Genomic DNA, 19175 nt, shown 5'->3' with positions numbered 1-19175 from the left:
TATATATGTGTATATATATATATATATGTAGGTGTGGTGAGTATGTAATTGCTCAATTTACAACCCAGTTATAAGCAATTACCAAATGAGCAATAAGGGTCTTGCCTACCTCGCATCGCTTTTTATCCACCCTCGCCTTGGGTCTCCCCATTGTTACATCAGACTTTGCTGGATACTCTGTAATTGTGCCCATGAGCTTAATTCCCCCAACTCTGCTGAGAAAGGCTTTTTTTGCAACCTAATTCCTAATTCCTTCTCCCTACAGCTTATTTTGCTTTTGCCTGGGAAATATTAACCAAACTTATCTGAGAAAAGAAGGCCTGGGTACATATGGGAATGCTTTGGTAGATATTACTTTTAAAAACTATCTCAATAGTTCTTCCTCCTGCAGCCTCGATACACAGAGGTGGCCAAGGGAAGAGGCCATGGGAGGAAATAGATGCCTGGAGATAGAGGGCAGGGCAGAGTCAGGGTGTGCCACAGAGAAATCCACAAACTGCTGGGATACAACATAAGACAAATGATAATGTGTTACCAACAAACCATGCAGTGCAAAGCTTTCTCTATAAAGACCTTATCCTTTGTCGATCTTTATTCTGAAGGAGCAGAACCCAAAAGAAAGATGTTTGCAGAGACAGAAACATGAGTGATTTCAATTCCTCCCAGTTCAGAATGGATGCTTGACAGACTAATTTTCTCCCCTGGGTGTTTGAATTCCTCAGATCTAAAAGTCTCTTTAACTTCTTTCACTGGGGGGGAAAAAAGCTGTAAAATGTCATACTAGACATAAGCAGGAGTGAAATCTAAAGCTCACTACATCCAGAGCAAAGCCCGCCACCAGGCAGAGCCTCAGCTGCAAGCTCTCTTGGGAACACCACTTCACTTGCACACCTGCCTTCTCAGGCTGGACCATTTCGATATTTACTACATGAAGAAGGTCCTATTCCCTCTTCTGTCTAGGACAGGACCCTGGATATTGGCACTGCAAGCTACGCATTTTACTTAAAATCTCATGCCATCAAAATGTCATTGAGTCCAAAGTTGGGACAGGTAACCAAGGAGGGGATCCACTGGGCTGTGAACCAGTACCACCTGTTGGGAAAGTGGTTAAACAGTTACTATCTGCTAGTGTATCAAAAATGCCCGTGTGCTCTGACTCAGCAATTCTCCTTGAAAACTGCTGCTAGCCCAATAACTGCAAATCCACAAAACAATACAAAAACTTCATGCACAAAGATGACAATTATCTAAGGAGTTGAAGGCAGTGTAAATAGTTACCATGAGAGAAATTTAGATATTTCATGTTCATTCCAAATAATATTTGGAAAGAAATCAACAAACTGAAGTCTAGTCTGAACAATGAGATCATAGATGACTTTTTCGTCTGTATTTTTTCTCCCCCAAATGTCTCAAAATGTATTTCTTTTAAAATAATAAAAAAAATCAACACCATATTGAAGATATAAATGACTGAAGGGAAGAAGCACGCCAAATAGTTTGTTTCTCCTTTTTTGTGGAGATTAGTCTAATAATAGCAAAGCTGGAAGCTGAAATATTGTCAGATTTTATAACAGCTTTAAAAAGTCAGTAACCAACTAGATTTCTAGAACTTTATTTTCCAGATTGTGTAGGCCAAACTTAATTTAAAAGTAACATATTCCTGAGTAGAAAGCGACACTATTCAAACTTAAACAGGTATCAAGACCAGATCACTTTGTTCTGTGAATTTATTCAACATTCAACAAATATGTATGGTGTATTACTCCGTGCCAGGCGCTGGGGACCCAACAGTGAACAAAACAGATGGGGTTTGTGCACGAAGGAAGCTTATGGCATAGCGGGGCTGAAAGGGATGGTTTGTATACAGCAACCCAGCTAAGGCTGATTCAATGACTCCTGCCAAGATGAGATGCTAGACCTACAGAGAAATCTCCTACCCCTCCATGCTTAAAAATAAAAACTCCAGCTATTATTATCAAATTTAATCCTTCTCTCCAAAGAGAGGTTTGTAAGATACACAGGAACTTTGGGCAGTGACAGAAATCCAGAACACCTAGGAGGAGGTTTGAAGAGGCAAGGGCTCAAACTCCGACTGCTGTGGGTTCAAATTCCCTCGCCACGTGAATCCCTTTCTAAGTCTCCTCTTTTAAAATATAATGAGGGAGGTCACTTTGGATTTTGTCCTGAGCACTGAAGGCAATCACTGGGAAAGCATGCCCAGGATGATGTTTGGCACAGAAAAAGTGCTCAACAAAAAAGCCTTCCTCTTCTCCATGAAACAGACATATTTACACATTAAAGACAACAAAAAATCAGGTAAGGACAAAGAAGTAAAAGTCAGTAAAATGAGGGACTGGGGCAAGTGGGAGTGACTGCTAATGGGCATGGGGTTTCTTGGAGAGTAATGAATATATTCTAGAATTCATTGTGATAGCTGCACAACACTGCATACACTATAAAACCACTAAGTTGTACACTTTAAATGGATGGATTGTACATTATGTGAATTATATCTCAATGAAACTGTTTTAAATGTATTTTTTAAACGTCATTGGAACCTTTTAATACATATGCCCAGATGGGCCAACAGCTATTCTATGCAACCCATGAGACTAAGTGAATTTTGTAATTAGAAAATAATATCGTCAGTTCCAAGCCACTATAATGTTAAGACTCACATTTTCTTACCATCTCCTCCACAGGGAAAAGACACACAAGCATACTGGATAATACCACACACACAACTCTTGAAAGACAACTTCTTAAATCTTTTACTGTATATACCTCAGTCCTAAGAAAAGTCCAGTTTAAAATATTTTACATTCTGTATTCACATACAAGACTAAATTTAGATACAATATCAACCAATCAAAAGGGGAAACAAAATGCCTTCAATACACAGTGAGTTTGAAACTTACCACTTCATTACTTAACACCTAATGTCACCACCAAAATACATATTAAAATAACACAAAAGAACAAATGTTTGGTCCAAAGACATTATGTTAAATCTTATCGAATAGCCGCTTACTTTTCACATTGACAAGAGGTGAACCGACTGTGTTATGGTTTTCCAGCAACACACAATCACTCATCATATCCAAATTTTCTCATTCTATCATCAAGAAAGCATTAAACAGATCCAAGAGAGCATAAAGCAAAAAACCCAGGAAAATGCCCCAGACAAGGCTTCCCTGCTCCCATCCTTACTCCCTCCTTCTGTCAGCACGTCTTTACTGAGTACCTACCGTGAAGACCTCGTCTCCATCTTTACCTTCTGTATTTTTCTGAAAACATTAGTTTTAGTAATCTTTTAAAAAAAATGTGATATGAGCTTTGTAGTTGTTTATAATATACCCCATCGAACAATTTCACTTTATTAAAAATTCTTTCGCCACTGTAAACAGAATAATCAGAGAAAATAAAGATGGCATATAGTTCAGAAAGGGTTTCCCCAGGTGGCTCAGCAATAGAGTCTGCATGCCAAGCAGGAGATGCAGGTTTGATCCCTGGGTTGGGAAAATCCCCTGGAGAAGGAAATGGCAACCCACTCCAGGAATCTTGCCTGGGAAATCCCATGGTCATAACCTGGCAGGCTACAGTCCATGGCGTTGCAAAGAGTCAAACATGACTTAGCAACTAAACCACCACCATCATGATAAAGCAAACATACGGATCTGATTTTCTATTTGGGTTGCTTTTTGCATGTGAAAATGAGCAGCACTTGTACATTTTGGAAAGTGCATCCTTTGAGCTGCTCTACCACCAATGGTGATGTATCTTAAGAGACAATCCACATTTTAATCGGCAACCCCTACACGGAGATGGCCCGGGAAGGTGAGGGTGTAAGTGGAAGCAACTAGTAGGCCTTTCAGCCCTCTGAGAAGTTTATGCTGAGGATCACATTTGAACCCTTTTTCTCATTTATGATTAAACAACTGTGCTCACCTACCAAACTCACACCCTGGGAGCTGTTTTATCTCCACTGAGTATGGTACTGACAGGGAGCATGGCCCATCAGCCATCTTAAAGTTCCCCCTCACTGCACAGCTATAATCATTAACTGATATGGCAGGTAATGAAATGCAGAAGTGAAAGTGGGCATCTTACTCCGCTTGTGAGTCAAAACTGAATTTATAAAATCACTGGGAACTATCTCAAGAAATAGTAATGTTTCAATCATTAAAAGTACTAGACCAACTCTGTGTTCAATTACTAAAAATACAAAGCAAGCTTGGATTAATACTGAATCTCATGAGTCAAAATTTAAAAAGAAATGTTCTCTTTTCAAAAAGGTTGGTAAGTAAATACTGCAGAATACAAATAACAATAGCAAACATCAGTGCCATCGTCAATTATGTGGGGTCACCTGCTTTTTAATAAATTAGATGGGATGGGGAGGGAGGTGGGAGCGGGGGTTCAGGATGGGGAACACATGTACACCCATGGTGGATTCACGTCAATGTATGGCAAAACCAATACAATATTGTAAAGTAAAAAAAAATAATTAGTTAAAAAAAAAAAAGAATTTCAAAGGAAAAAAAAATTAGCTTGAGACCCCCTCCCTTGCACATAAAAACACTATCTTTTTTGTGACTTGGGAGATGCAAAAAAAGCAGAAGAATTTAAGAACATCTCTGATGGTTTAAAAGAGAATCATTTACTTCTCTGATTAAAACATTAATTCCCAAGATCACTTTTCTTTCTTCAGAAAACACACCGAACATCAGGTGAAGGACCTGATATAAACAAGCATTCTTCCTCTCACACTGGGTGTTTTCTCATAAAAGAAGAGAAAGTGAAGTTGCTCAGCCGTGTCCGACTCTTTGCAACCCCATGGACTGTAGCCCACCAGGCTCCTCCGTCCACGGAATTTTCCAGGCAAGAGTACTGGAGTGGGTTGCCATTTCCTTCTCCAGGGGATCTTCCCAACCCAGGGACTGAACCCGGGTCTCCCGCAGACGCTTTACCATCTGAGCCACCAGGAAAGTCTCTTTTCTCATAAGTCATAATTTTTATTCCTATTATCCCTTCTGAAAACTCCCAATGTTTTCCAAGCACAATCTTTCATTTGCTACTTTTATCAACTTTCCTTAATACTCTGGGTTTCTGAACTATTTCAGAAATAACTCAGCAGACCACACACAAATGAAGTCACAGTATCTGGCTTACTGGAGAAAGAAACTAAGGTCTGCCTCACTGTATTAATGACTTAGGATGAGTGATACACCAGCTAATTGTTCATTAAGCCCCTCAAAACCTCTGTGGGGTTCATGTTCAGGATCAAAGCTGGGCCCTCTTTCTCATTAGCACAGTCATTAAAAAGCTATGCTCACCGGTCACACTACAGCATCTTGATAGACATTATCCACCCTGTGAGGTACACAGGGCAGGTGTTTCTGTCCATTTCATACCTGGGAAAATGAGGCAATGAAACACGTGACTTCCTTAAAGGGAAAAAGTCAAGCAGCGTGCAAAGGACCAGGACATCCCCTCTTTCCCCTGAGATGATGGTTCTCATAATTGTTTACACATTAGAAACCCCTGGAGGGAGGTGGAAAAAAAAAACAGTGGCAGGTCACCAAATTGCCAGCCCAGACTAAGGAGACACTAGGGCATCAGTGTGGTTTAAAAGCTCTCCAGGTGATTCACAGGCACAAAGTTGAGAACCACTCATCTACAACCTACAGATGTTTAAAAGGCCTTCACTGACGAATAACCAGTTTGCTTTCTCTCACTTCCTTTTCTTCAGGACAGAATGGCAGAGCCATGGTAAACGACAGTCATAACAATGAACAGTAGATCCAGCTGAACCAAGTATGTTCTCAGGGAGGGGAAAAAAAAAACAATAAGAAACAGGATTCTATAAGAATCAAAAAGAAAATACAGTCTCGAAATCTAAAAAAACCAACCTCAACACACATGTACTTCTACAAAATGCTGTACACACCATGTTTTCTTTGCCCCCGCCCCACCAAAAGAGCAAATTTTCAAACAAATAACTATACATGGGCATGTGTGTCCCAAATGTCAGGAATGAAATGCTAAGGAAATTCTTTCTAACATCTGTGAGTGATTTTGTACAATACGTCATTGCTCCTATGCATTCACCTTAAAGAAGAAAGATCAGAGTAGAGTAACTATACATCCAAATGCAGTAATAATTTTTCTCTCCTATTAAGCATGATCTGAAACCCACTAATTATTTCCAGAGGGAACTCCTCTCCTAACACTTTATTCCTGAGTAGAGTTTTTGGCAGTAACACAAGCGGGAAAATCTATGATTAAAAGAACCCTCCTCAAATGAAGAATTCCAAGCATAAGAAACCAGAAGGTACCTAGTGGGGACGTCATATTTCAGCTTTTCTGCTCCTACCATCTTCCAATGAAATCACAGGAACACTTGATATTCCCCCAAAGACTGCAAATGGGGCCTTTTAAAATGTCTAGGATCTTAGAACAAGCACATACAAACTTCACACATGGGTGAATGCACATAAATTGGGTTTGTGAAAAGCACTACCAGTGATACAATATCTTCAAAATGAAAATACCAAGGAAGAGATTTTATTCAACTCAATCTAGAGCATTAGTCAAAGGCAACTGACAGTTTTACAAGTGCCCGGCCTGAAGCTCTCTGTGAGTGAAACCTAGTACTAGAAAAAACGAGGCTCACTTTCCCTTCACTTCTCCCCAAATCCATCTCTTTTAGCTCTGTCAAATAACTGGCTCCAAATGTGTTTGTTCCGCTTCTCTCTTTGTTTTTCCCAAAAGGGAAAAGTTAATGGTCAAGTGGGTTTAATTTTTAAATTGGTACAAGAGTTTTAAACACATTGTACCAAAAAAAAAAAAAAAAAAAAAAACCCAAGAAAAGTGCAAATGGAATGCTCTTGAAAATAGTTACACATTAAACACACATCTTATGACCCAGGCCTCGACTAAGGCAAGTTACGTTCTACGGAGGTCAGAAGTTTAGTTTATTCAGCAAGAATAACTCTATTAACAGCTCCATCTCCTCCTTGTCATCACAGTAAACATCCACACATTCCAAATCCTGGAAAATGTGAGGCAATTCAGAGGAGCTGTGGAAGACTCCACTACTCTGCCATCTGAAGGAAGTCACCCACGGGGATTCAGGGATCACAGAGGATCAGGGAAGGCACACTGGACTCAGGAGACGGATTTTCAAAGAACAGCAAGGAACTGGGGAGGCTTTATTCATATCACTTCTAAATAATAATGATGATGAAAGCCCTTTAAACGTATGCCCAGAGCATCAGAATTTCCAATCAACATATATACTATTGTTTTCAAACACAGATCTTCTTTTTTCTAAATAATCCCATCTTTTACTAAAGTGAAAGTGAAGTCACTCAGTCGTGTCTGACTCTTTGCGACCCCATGGACTGTAGCCTACCAGGCTTCTCCGTCCATGGGATCTTCCAGGCAAGAACACCGGAGGCACTGGCGTGGGTTGCCATTTCCTTCCCCAGGGGATCTTCCCGACTCAGGGATCAAACCCAGCTCTCCTGCATTGCAGGCAGCCGCTCTACCCTCTGAGCCACCAGGGAAGCCCATCTTTTACTGAAGGCCAAGGTTCAAAGTAAAAAAATCAGCAGACTCCTAAGCAAAGTGAGAAAAAACAAAACAAAACAAAACCAAACCCTAAACTTAGAGCTGTTTTAGAACCACAAAAACCTTCTGGATTTTTAATTTAATTTTACAGCATCTACCATGCAGGAAGGTCACGCTGCAGGAACCTGTCCTATCCCACACTGAAATAAATAGAATCATGACGCAGTATAAACAGACAGGCGCTAAGTCACAGGTAGGAAAATGGAAGGCAGTGCTTCACCCTAAAGAGTTGGTTATCCAAGTACAAGACAATCTGACTTTCAACTTGATGTAAATTAATCCTTACTCTTTTTAAATCATTTTATACCCGAAAATCAGCACCTCCACTAATTAATCTTCATAATGTCTTGAAGTCTTTTCTACGTTTTCTCATGGAGATGCCAGTCTGAAGCCCTTATCCATCACTTCTGCTCTAGGAAAAAAAATCTAAAGGAAGATGAACCGTGCACAACCCAGAGGCAATGAAGGAGAAGCCAGCTCCCCACGTGGAGCCCCTGCACTGGGCGGGTTCTGAACGACAAGCAACACGACAGAGGTTTAATTCCAGCTCCTCTGACACCGATTCCTCCCGGTGTGGTTGTGCAGTACTGATTTAAGTGGCTTTCCAGTTTAAGGTACAAAGAGGGAGAAGGCGCAAAACCTCCCACGTTTCTAAAACCAAGAGTAAATGTTAACTGTCAGGTCTATTTGAGCAAATAAGAGAGCTCTCCGGATCTGCTGCTTTCATTCTTCTCATGGCTGCTTCCTATAGAATTCAATCTTGATTTTTCCTTACTGATGCTATCTACCAAATTTTCTATCTAATGATGAAATCCATCCTACAAGAAGAGTAAATTCAAGATAGTATGTAGAATTCAAAGATTTTCCTTAGAAGTTTTGTTTTTCCGTCTTGAAACAGCCTATTTTTTTGCCTTCTCGCAGTTATGCTTACACCTGTCGCCTGATTTTCAGTCATTTTTACTCTCATTCCCTAGTTTGTCACCATTCTTAACTATTTTCTCCCAACCATTTCTTTCCCAACAATCACCCCCAATATATTGTCCTTTCCCATCCACTCAGCCTCTTCGGCACATATTTTATTTCTTCTCCTTTGAGTTTCAGCCCCCAGTTCTCCCCCTTGATACAGAGGAATCTATTGATTTTGCATCTCAGGTCCTTCTTGTTACCTTTATCCTTGCTCTGAACTCCTCTCCTAAAAGACAATGATACTGATAAGGGTCATTCCTCACTCTTGACCAATCTAGCTCAGAGGAAAAACGCTTCCCCTCTGTTCTTCACTTTCCTTTGGTCCCCGGGTGTACCCTGGAGCATGCTTCTTCCCCATGGCAGGAAGCACTCCGAAATGCAGCAGTGGAGCTCTCTCCTTCATATTTAGTTTGTATTAATTATCTACTGTGCTCTGTCAAGGACACTGGCCATATGAAACATGCTATACTTGATGATCTTGTACTATGAGATGTGGCCAACCATGTCTGGATCCACTGTCTGTTATGACACACATCTGATGTGCATTTCCAATAGGAATGACAGATTCACCCAATCTATTTATTTCTCTTGCACCTTGGGTCTCATGACTAATAGACAGCACTTGCCAGACGGCCTGCTGAATTAGGGCACCAGGAAGGTGCTGCGTCTCCAGCCACAGAAAAGAACTGACTGGAGCTTACACCTTGGACCTTGGCTTCATTAACTCTGAGCAACAACTGGCCACCGTCAAATCACAGCAATGGCCCTTGCTAAATGTAGGAACACTGGCTCAACTCAGAAGGTAAATATAAGCCTCAACAACACAGAAACAACCACCTCAAGACAGATCAGTTGGCAAACCAACAACAAAACGAACTTGAGATCTATTGCCCATTCTAATTTTCATGATACCTCCTAGGAGAAACGGTAACCTTCAGCCTGCTTCTCAGAGTCCTTCCACGTTAAAGCACTTAAAGTGGAGAAGCACTTAGATAGACACCAGACTGTTCCTGAATGAATGTAAAAGCAGCCATGAACAAAAAGAGAAACATAGCTCTTATTTCAACAAAAATCAAGAGTGCGTAGAAACCACTTTTCTTTCCTCTCTGAATACCACAAAGCAAATTCCCATTACAGGTAGACACAGAGACATCACAGGGAAGAGGACATGGGGGAATAGATCAAAATAAATTGTATTTACCTTCTTCTGTTTCATGCCACACGATCCCTTCCAAATTCACACTGGTTCCGGGTTCACAGGGCCCAAGACACTCTGGCTCTGTCACTACTCCAACTTCACACGTATTGACACCCACGGAACGAGTCCGAACCAAAAGCTGTTCAACCGGTGCTGCAATATTGGATGAAGATGGGGAAAAGTAGGAGGGCAGGAGCTGAGGCGTGAGACTGCTGGCAATCGGCGGCGGAGGCGCTGGTACTGTAAACAGGGGGTCAACCTGAAAGACAGACAGGCTTACTGCAGTGGTGCTGCGTGCTTGCAGCTCTTTTCAATGCAATCTGTTGACATCACTTCCAGAATACATCACCATTCCAAATTCTATTTGCAATTATAATATGCTTTGAGTGTTTTAATGGTGCCAAAATACAAAGTAGAAGAGAAATAAGCATTTTCGGTTTTCACGATACACAAAGTAAACATTGGAGCTCTAGCTTCTTGGGTTACAGACAGGCCTTTGGGGTCCTTACAAATTTACCAATTGACAATGTTTAGCCTCAAGAGATGTGCAGGAAATATGCTTTGCAAAATGAAGACTATTTCCCACTTGTCATGAAACTGTTATTTTCAACATAACATTTTTCAAAGGAGAAACTCCAATAAATATCCATATAGGCATCACTGGACATTTAAGCATAAGAGATAGATTAAAATTGTTTTCAAAGTACTTTATAAACCATAATGAATTCAATCACTACTAAAACAGATTAATTTACTCTGCCAAACATACAAAATCATAAACTTGATTACACACACAGAAACACAGAAACTGGATATTATTAGCATGTATTAGGCATCAACTTTTAACTAAGTGTTCTACTGCAAAGTTTGACAGCGTTCATAGAAATGGAGAACTACCCATAAATGCATGTGCTCAACAGAATCTGAGCTCCTCCATGTACAAGTCCTTTAGTGCTTCAACTTGTGAAGATCCCTGATGAGTTTGATCGGGACTCAGCAACTCTATGTTCAGAAAAGAGAAATGTCAGCCAAAACGAGACCCTGTGGTGCAACCGCTCCCTTGCACCCCAATTCTGAGGACAACAGCAGAGGTGTCCTTTACCACAAAAAATGAGGGAGTCAGGCCATTAATGAAACCAAAAGCTAGGTATGTACTGAGTAGGTAGGTCACCAACAGACTGATCCACGCCTTCCACCCACTGCAACAACTGTTATGACTGCTACAGAATAGCTCTGGCCCTGCTGACCGATTGTCACAGGCGAAAAAGCCAAACGCACAACATCTCTGCACAGGATTCCAGATCACCTGTGTCCTCAGGTTGCACAGAGACGTCACTGACATACAAGAGATGATGTTTATACGTCTTATCAGTTGGGCTGACACAGGGGACGTGTAAAAAGGACAGAGAGAAAGCTCTTCTGGTAAAATTCCATCTTAGTCTGTTCATATACTCTCAGTTAAAATTTTTAAGAAATCAACATTTGATACAGACATAATAGTGCATAGTCTTTGTTCTTAAAAACACACACACACACACACACACACACACACACAGAGCGTTTTTCAAGAGAAGTCATATGAGGAAGTGTGCTCCTCCTCCAACAGCTGAAGCAGTCATCTGTGTGGGCTTCTTGTTCATATGACTGGAGGAACTATTGCTACAGTTTGCATTTCACTAAAATGATACAGCGACGTTCACTTGCCTGAGTGATCCAAGATGCGACAGAACAGCCCTTCATCCAACTGCACGCTAAAGAAAGTTAATTTCCTGCTCTCCAAGCTGCCATAAAACTCCTTTTGCTCCATGCTTTTTATTGTTCTTCATTCTTGATCACAGAGCCCAAGAAAGGAAAGCATTTAACAGCCCCAAGCCCCAGATCTGGTGATTTATGCTTTTGTGTAAATGCAGCTTAATGTGGATCAAAGTTCACACTGATAGTTTCTATTTTAAAACTGAGCTGACAAACGAAGAAAGGGGTTCAGAGGAAGAAAATTTAAGGGAGGTGGGGGAAGCCAGTGCAGCCCTGTAGTCTTTATTACAACTAAAGGACTGCATGAGACTGAAGTCACTTTCTAGAATTTAAAAGAGGAAAAAAAAAAAAAAAAAGACCAAAGAAAATTATAAACCAGCGACTGCACATTTTCTTGCATGATTCCCAACAAACTCTTAATTTGTATAGTTAGTTGTAAATTGACTGTAATTTGGTGCGACACATATAAACTGAAAAAACAAAATGGAACATTCTCAAAATAGTCTTCATATCCTTGATCGACAGCATGCTGCTGCTAAGTCACTTCATTCGTGTCCGACTCTGTGCGACCCCATAGACGGAAGCCCACCAGGCTCCCCTGTCCCTGGGATTCTCAAGGCAAGAACACTGGAGTGGGTTGCCATTTCCTTCTCCAATGCAGGAAAGTGAAAAGTGAAAGTGAAGTCGCTCAGTGTCGTGTCCGACTCTTAGCGACCTCATGGACTGCAGCCTTCCAGGCTCCTCCGTCCATGGGATTTTCCAGGCAAGAGTACTGGAGTGGGGTGCCATTGCCTTCTCTGGATCGACAGCATACATTAATTCTAAAAGAACAAATACAGCTTCAGTTAGATAAACAAGAAGACTGAATAAAAGAAAAGAGGTGAGGTGTCTTGGAGAGTACCAACTCTCTAATTGTGAAGCTTAGGATGCCGTGGGAAAACATGTACAAAAGAAGCCATAGGGATGGGGGGAGCAGACCACAGGACGTTGGCCACACCTCCCCACTAAGTAAGCCTGTGACTTATGAGAGTCATTTAACCTCACTGAGGCCCATGTTCCTCAACTGGAAAATTTATTTTCTTGCCTTCTAATAATGATGATGAATCCTATCACAACAGAATTTCTAGATTAAATCTCTATTTCGGTATAACTCTGTTTATGAATATATTTGCATGGAGATACATACATACTCACATACTCTTTGGGATATTTATGTAATTCCAAAGATGAAGCTTCTAAAGAATCTAGATGGCTTGATGGGAGAGGCCATGGTATCCTAGGCCTACTGGCAAGTTAACTGTTTATTTCCATTAACACAATTCAAAAGCAATGAAAAGAGTTCAGCTGATGATATATACAGAAGGGACCCTGGAGCCCTGTGCACACTTGTTTTAAAATGAGAAAACTAAGATTCAGAGAAGTTTGCCTATAAATATGAACAATAATCATAAACAGTCCCCCAATGTAATAACAGTCTAAAACTCTTAAACTTGATAGGAAAACTCAACAGGTTATATGGTTTTATAGGTTAAGCTCTTTGACTTGCACAGGTGAATTTCTCTTAAGTTTTTCCACTGAACTCGCTTCCTCAATGCAGCTCAAATCCCCATTCCTTTAGGTGTCGATTATCATTATGAGTAGAAAAGCAAACTTTTCTCCCTTGGGATTTCAGGATTTGGAGTGGAAAACAAAGACCATCCATGAGGTATACCGAGGGCCCTCCTCTCCCAGAGCTTACCAACTGGAAAGGTGGTGGGGAATTACAGCCACTCTCAGAGGAGTTTTTGTTGGCAGGTATGCCAGTTTTAAAAACATTTTCTTTCTTTTTTTGCCAATGCAAAAAATTAGGGACAAGTCTGAATTTCCTCTCTCTCGTAACATAATAATTGGATCATGCGCTATGCTGGGCCCACGTTGTTCGTGGCCTCAACTGACAAGGCTGAGCTCCCTCAGCCTGCAGTGACCTGCCCAGGCAGAAGCCGCTGAGTTTGCATTTCCAACTTTTTGAGACAACCACAAAATGTTCTAGCTAGGAGGTCATCTAACCCAGCTTACTCATTCTAGAGAAAGCCAGGGCCCGTATCTGTGTAAGGGCAATAATTTATCTGTAGTGGCAGCCCAGGTGACCACAGAAGAGCAGCATCCTCTAAGAAGGACCTTTATAAAGGAGCTAAGCATACACTGGGAGGGAAAAGAGGGATGGGGGAAATAACTTAAGAGTTTGGTTATTTCTTTGTGTTAGTGAACACCCCCAGTGTGACATGACGTGGTCTTCCAAAATAGAAATCGGTCCTTGTGTATTTCATGGTGTCTAATACACAGCCGTGTGACGCGACACACAAGGCAGGGTTTTGAAAGTTGTTTTTGCCTTATACAAAAGGTCAGCTTCCAGTGTCCCCTGATTTCTCAGGTCATTCACTCCTACACTGAAACACAATTTCTTCACCCAGCGAGGCTCTTTAAGAGCAGCAACAGTTCCTACAAGAGTGTCTGGAAAGGAGGCAATGCACACTTGGACTTGCGTAGTGACAAACCTCAGGTTGTTCTGGTTCAAATCCTGACCCTGGAGGTACTTGCTTGTGTGGGATTCTGAGCAAATGACTGGCTATTCTAAGGCTCAGTGTCGGGATCTAAGAAATGGGAGTAAGAATAATGATTATCCACACGGGGTTGCAGTGAGGACTCAATGAGATAACTCATGCCCAGTGAAAGCTTGGCATAGTGCTTAGCTCAGTAAACAACGGCTTAGGAAAAGAAAAAAAAAAAAAAAAAAAAGTCCCTGGTCTGATATTACAGTTCTCTAACCCTGCATGCACTCTTACAAAGCTCCTTTTTATATCCTACTATGTTTAACATAAATCTATAATCCTCTCCAAATGCATGGTTAAGTGCGGTTAAAAAGTATGTTAAAAGTATAAGAAAAAGGGCTTAACCCTGAGAAGCTCAGCCTGAGGAAATACTGCTCCTTTCATACACTGGCATCTGGCAGTCGTCCACTGGCTTAATCCAGCCCCATTTTACAGCAGGCCCTGATGAGTCCTCCACTTCTGCAGAGTCTCCTTCCACTCATCTCTTGCTGGACCTCTTTTTTGTGTGTGCTATGCTCCCCTCAAAGTTTCCTTTTATTCACCTCAAATTGATCACATGTCCACCCAATAAATAATTACTAACATACCTGCTTTGTGCCAGGTGCCACTAGCAAAAGAGTGAGCAAGACTGCAGCAATAATCAAATGGTCATACAAATCCAGCAAAATTGCAAGTGTCGCTGCAGCACTTCACGTAAGGGGCTATCCAGGGTGACCTGAGTGTGAAAACCAGCATGTAAAGGCAGTGCGGGGCAGAGATCAGCCTCTGTAGCTGAAGTCCACGTCAACCTTTAGCAACAGAACCCTGGGCAAGTTGCCTGATCTTTCTGGGACTCAGTAGCTTCATCTGTAAAATGGAAACAACACCTGACTACTAAGGTGACTACTACTCAAGATCACGCAAAACGACGTTACCCCAGGGCACCAGGGATGGAATGCTGCTAAGTCGCTTCAGTTGTGGCCGACTCTGTGTGACCCCAGAGACGGCAGCCCACCAGGCTCCCCAGTCCCTGGGATTCTCCAGGCAAGAACACCGGAGTGGGTTGCCATTTCCTTCTCCAATGCATGAAAGTGAAAAGTGAAGGTGTGAAAAGTGAAATTGCTCAGTTGTGTCCGACTCTTCACGACCCCATGGATTGCAGCCTACCAGGCTCCTCCGTCCATGGGATTTGCAGCCAAGAGTACTGGAGTGGGTTGCCATTGCCTTCTCCTAAGGTATGGAATAGCCCTCAATAAACAAATGCTACTGCCATCGTCAATATGATTATTATTATCACAAACATACCTGAGACCTGAACTGAAAAGAAAATGCTAGGTGGTTTAGCCCTTTAGAAGCCAAATGCTAGGATTTGCTACTAAGATTAGCAGTTATAAGTACCTTTCGGGAGGGACATACCCTAAAAGAGTATTCCTACCATCTTCCATTTAAAAATCGGTGGGGAATTATTAGTCAAATGATACCAATAACTGGAATAAAAGAGCAGGAGGGAGAACTGGCCAGTTTTAGAGATGGTTCCTTTGTCAAAGCTCTTTTCTGTTACCCTGACGGGACACTGATGTAATATACTAGAGCCTGAAAGAGGAAAGCAGCCATCTCCAGTGGAAGAAAAAAAAAAAAAAGACCCATAAGTCTAACAGCTGGTGGTGGCAGCCTGTCAAACTGAGGAAAGTTAATGTCAAGAACAGACGCGCGGCAGTCTCTCACTGTTATTTTTGCATGATTATTCCCAGGTGTTGGTGCACACTGAGCAGTAGCCTGGCTATTTATTACTCGAGAGAGCCTGAGAGCATGGGAGTCGGGGAGCAGAGAGGGGACAGGGAGGCGGGGAAGAAAAGGTTATTTACACAGATAGCGGCACTTAGGGTGAGTAATCAGAGCACCAGGGGGAAAAATAGTCTGCAGAGAGATCCTGGCAATGTTTTCTCTGTTCACCTTATTTCAAGAGCTTCCTGAGTGCCGACGAGCAAGGAAGGCTCCAATGCTGAAGCATGGTGGGCAGCAGCCTTGCACCACTCGGGCACAGACTATGGCCCCTGGTGATGGTTTCCAGCAGCTGGAAACTGACAAGTTAGGAGAGGTCGGCTGGGCAGGGCTGACCCGACAAAAGGACAGTCAGGTTGGCTCTATTGTGGGGATGGCTAGCACTGCCAGGCAGATGGGAAGTTCACCACCAGGAAACAGGCAAGCCTCAAGGAAAGATTCCTTCCTACACCTTGGGGCAGGTCTGAACCTTCACTGGGGAACTTGCCTGGGTTTCTTCCATCTGTTGCTACAAATCTGCATGCTCATCTTGCTCTTAACCCCTCAATCCTGGGATTCTCGGGTCGCCAACAACCAGAGCGGGAATGGTGTTTTATTTTGTTCAGAGTCAATATTTTTACATTCTGTGAGCACACCGGGGCACGATTACTTAATGCTCTCGTTTTCTCCATATCCTGGTATTTGGCTGTTTTATGAGATTGCCCACAGTCACCCCTTTAATTTAAAAAGCATTAGACAGAGACGGCACTCCATGTAAGGGAAATCACAGCTCTTTAAAGGTGACCACTGGCGCAGTCCATCACTTTGCATTTTAACTACCCTTTCTGCCAGACATCGTTGCTTCATTAGTAAAGCAAGGGAAGCTTAAAAAATGGTTTCCTTAAGCACCGATCTTTTCCCCAAAATGATTCGTCAAGGGTGAATTTTCATCCTTGTCGGACAAAATTGGAACAACTGCATTTCAGTATTCCTAATTCTGTCTTTCCTACATGTAGTGCAGGCTTTTCCTTCTAGAAACCGTGATCAGGGCAAAGCACGTGCTACAGCTTGCTGCCAAACAACAGGGGCAAACTCCTTCTAAGGGCCTACTGTACACCAGGCCCCAGATGTTTTCTATCTCCTCTGACACTCATAACATCCCCATTTTATAGAAACAGAAACTGAAGATCTCAGCGAATGAGCTACTTACCCAGAGAGCTGAAATTCAAAGCCAAACCTCTCTGACTTCAAAGTCTGTGGACTTTCTTGTAAAACTAGTAACAGTATCAGTCACTACTGTTTAACACTTATTACACAGGAGGGATGGTACTATGCATTCTCTCATTCAGTCTTCACAAGGTTGTGACTGAAAGTACTTAACAGATGAGGAATAAGGAACTTAAACGGAAAAGGTCACTTAGGGTCAGTGGCTGAGCCAGAATCTGAACTCACATTGATCAAACAGCAAAAGAAACTCTTCTCAATGTAGAAGAGAACACAAGAAAGAAACCTACCTCCCCGGGTAATTCCTGACCCTTTTCTGCATGTTAGAAGCCATGCATCTGATTATTCTCTCAACTCCTAGTTTAGGATGGTGCATCTTGGTGTGCCCAAGCAAATACCGCAATTCCTTCAGAAACCTCAACTACAGAACCTCACAGAAACCATAGCTCAGGTTCTGTTTTACTGTTGTTGCTGTTTTAAATCATCTGACTCCAAAAGCAACAGATATACACAATGACTGGAAATCATACTATCATTTTCACTTTCTCATTCCTAGGTATAAAGACAGAGACCAAATAAAAAGCCAAAGTTCTAGCTGCTCGCACGCTTTTAAAGGCTTAGCTGCTGAATAGGTAGGGCTCAGCCTCGGGATGGACCAGGGCTCCAGTTCCAAGCGCAGTGGGGTCAAGATGGATGCTTCCATTCCCAACCAGGACTCCAGCCCTGCTGAAGTCACAGAATGCTAGCCCAGGCTCTCGGGGACGCTGCGTTGGGGGTGGTGGTCAAGGGAAGGTCGCTGACTGTTCAGTGTGTTATTCAAGAAGCAACTCCATGTGCAGGTCACAAGTCAGAGGCACAGACAGGCCAGCCACAGGTGTAAACTACATTTTAAACAACAGTGACGATTTTTAACTTCATGCTCTAGCTGTGACAATTTTTCAAAGCAAAAGACAAGGTACTGAGTCCATATGGAAAGACAGAGTATAATTAAACTACCCTGGACTTGGTGTCTAAAGCTCTCTGGTTGTTTTGAAGCCAAACCAAAATCTCCCCTAGAAGGCCCTCCCCGCGCTGTGCCAGGTTCCATGGGAAAATAAAGCTGGTGGAGCTAGAGGGGACACAGGGACTCAGCCTTGGGTACTTTCCACCAACCACAGCAGTTGTTACACACTCAGCCTCATCTGCGTTCTCTGTTGGGGGAGGGAGGGAACCATTCCTATCTTATTCCTGAGCCACAGATTCTTCATCTGTTTTAAAAGTGTCGGTGACACTACTCAGCAACCTAAGCACGCTTTAAACAGCAGTAAATGACCACTGTTTTCCTATCTTGTTCATAAGGCTTCTCTGATTTCCTCTCATCCTGCCTACTTCCAAAGACACCTTAAAAAACAAAATTAAGCCACAAAGAAAGGAGGAGGGAGTAAAAGTACTTAAAAAAAAAGTCTGTCTTCTTGGATTAATCCTTTTCCCTTTATTTTGGACAAAACTAAACCCCTGTGTATACCTCAGATATGCAAATGACACCACCCTTATGGCAGAAAGTGAAGAGGAACTAAAGAGCCTCTTGATGAAAGTGAAAGAGGAGAGTGAAAAAGTTGGCTTAAAACTCAACATTCAGAAAACAAAGATTATGGCATCCGGTCCCATCACTTCATGGGAAATAGATGGGGAAACAGTGGAAACAGTGTCAGACTTTAGTTTTTTGGGCTCCAGAAATCACTGCAAATGGTGACTGCAGCCATGAAATTAAAAGACGCTCGCTTCTTGGAAGAAAAGTTATGACCAACCTAGACAGCATATTAAAAAGCAGAGACGTTACTTTGCCAACAAAGGTCCGTCTAGGCAAGGCTATGGTTTTTCCAGTGGTCATGTATGGATGTGAGAGTTGGACTGTGAAGAAAGCTGAGCACCGAAGAATTGATGCTTTTGAACGGTGGTGTTGGAGAAGACTCTTGAGAGTCCCTTGGACTGCAAGGACATCCAACCAGTCCATTCTAAGGGAGATCAGTCCTGGGTGTTCATTGGAAGGACTGATGCTGAAGCTGAAACTCCAATACTTTGGCCACCTCATG

At 42.2% G+C, this 19175-nt stretch overlaps 1 protein-coding gene across 5 annotated transcripts in view; it reads right to left on the bottom strand.

Annotated features, from left to right (window-relative positions):
• ZNF608 (zinc finger protein 608) overlaps window positions 1-19175 on the bottom strand; it is a 115571-nt gene that overhangs the window by 50008 nt on the left and 46388 nt on the right. For all 5 annotated transcript variants that reach the window (XM_070793242.1, XM_019964626.2, XM_019964629.2 and 2 more), the window contains one exon: window positions 9803-10058. In XM_070793242.1, coding sequence (XP_070649343.1) covers window positions 9803-10058 — 256 coding nt within the window. The remainder of the gene's footprint in view (window positions 1-9802; window positions 10059-19175) is intronic.

This window comes from Bos indicus, chromosome 7 (assembly GCF_029378745.1).
Source record: "Bos indicus isolate NIAB-ARS_2022 breed Sahiwal x Tharparkar chromosome 7, NIAB-ARS_B.indTharparkar_mat_pri_1.0, whole genome shotgun sequence".
Lineage (NCBI taxonomy): Eukaryota > Metazoa > Chordata > Mammalia > Artiodactyla > Bovidae > Bos > Bos indicus.
The sequence above is the reverse complement of the archived record's forward strand: the minus strand, read 5'-3'. Positions and strand labels throughout refer to the sequence as shown.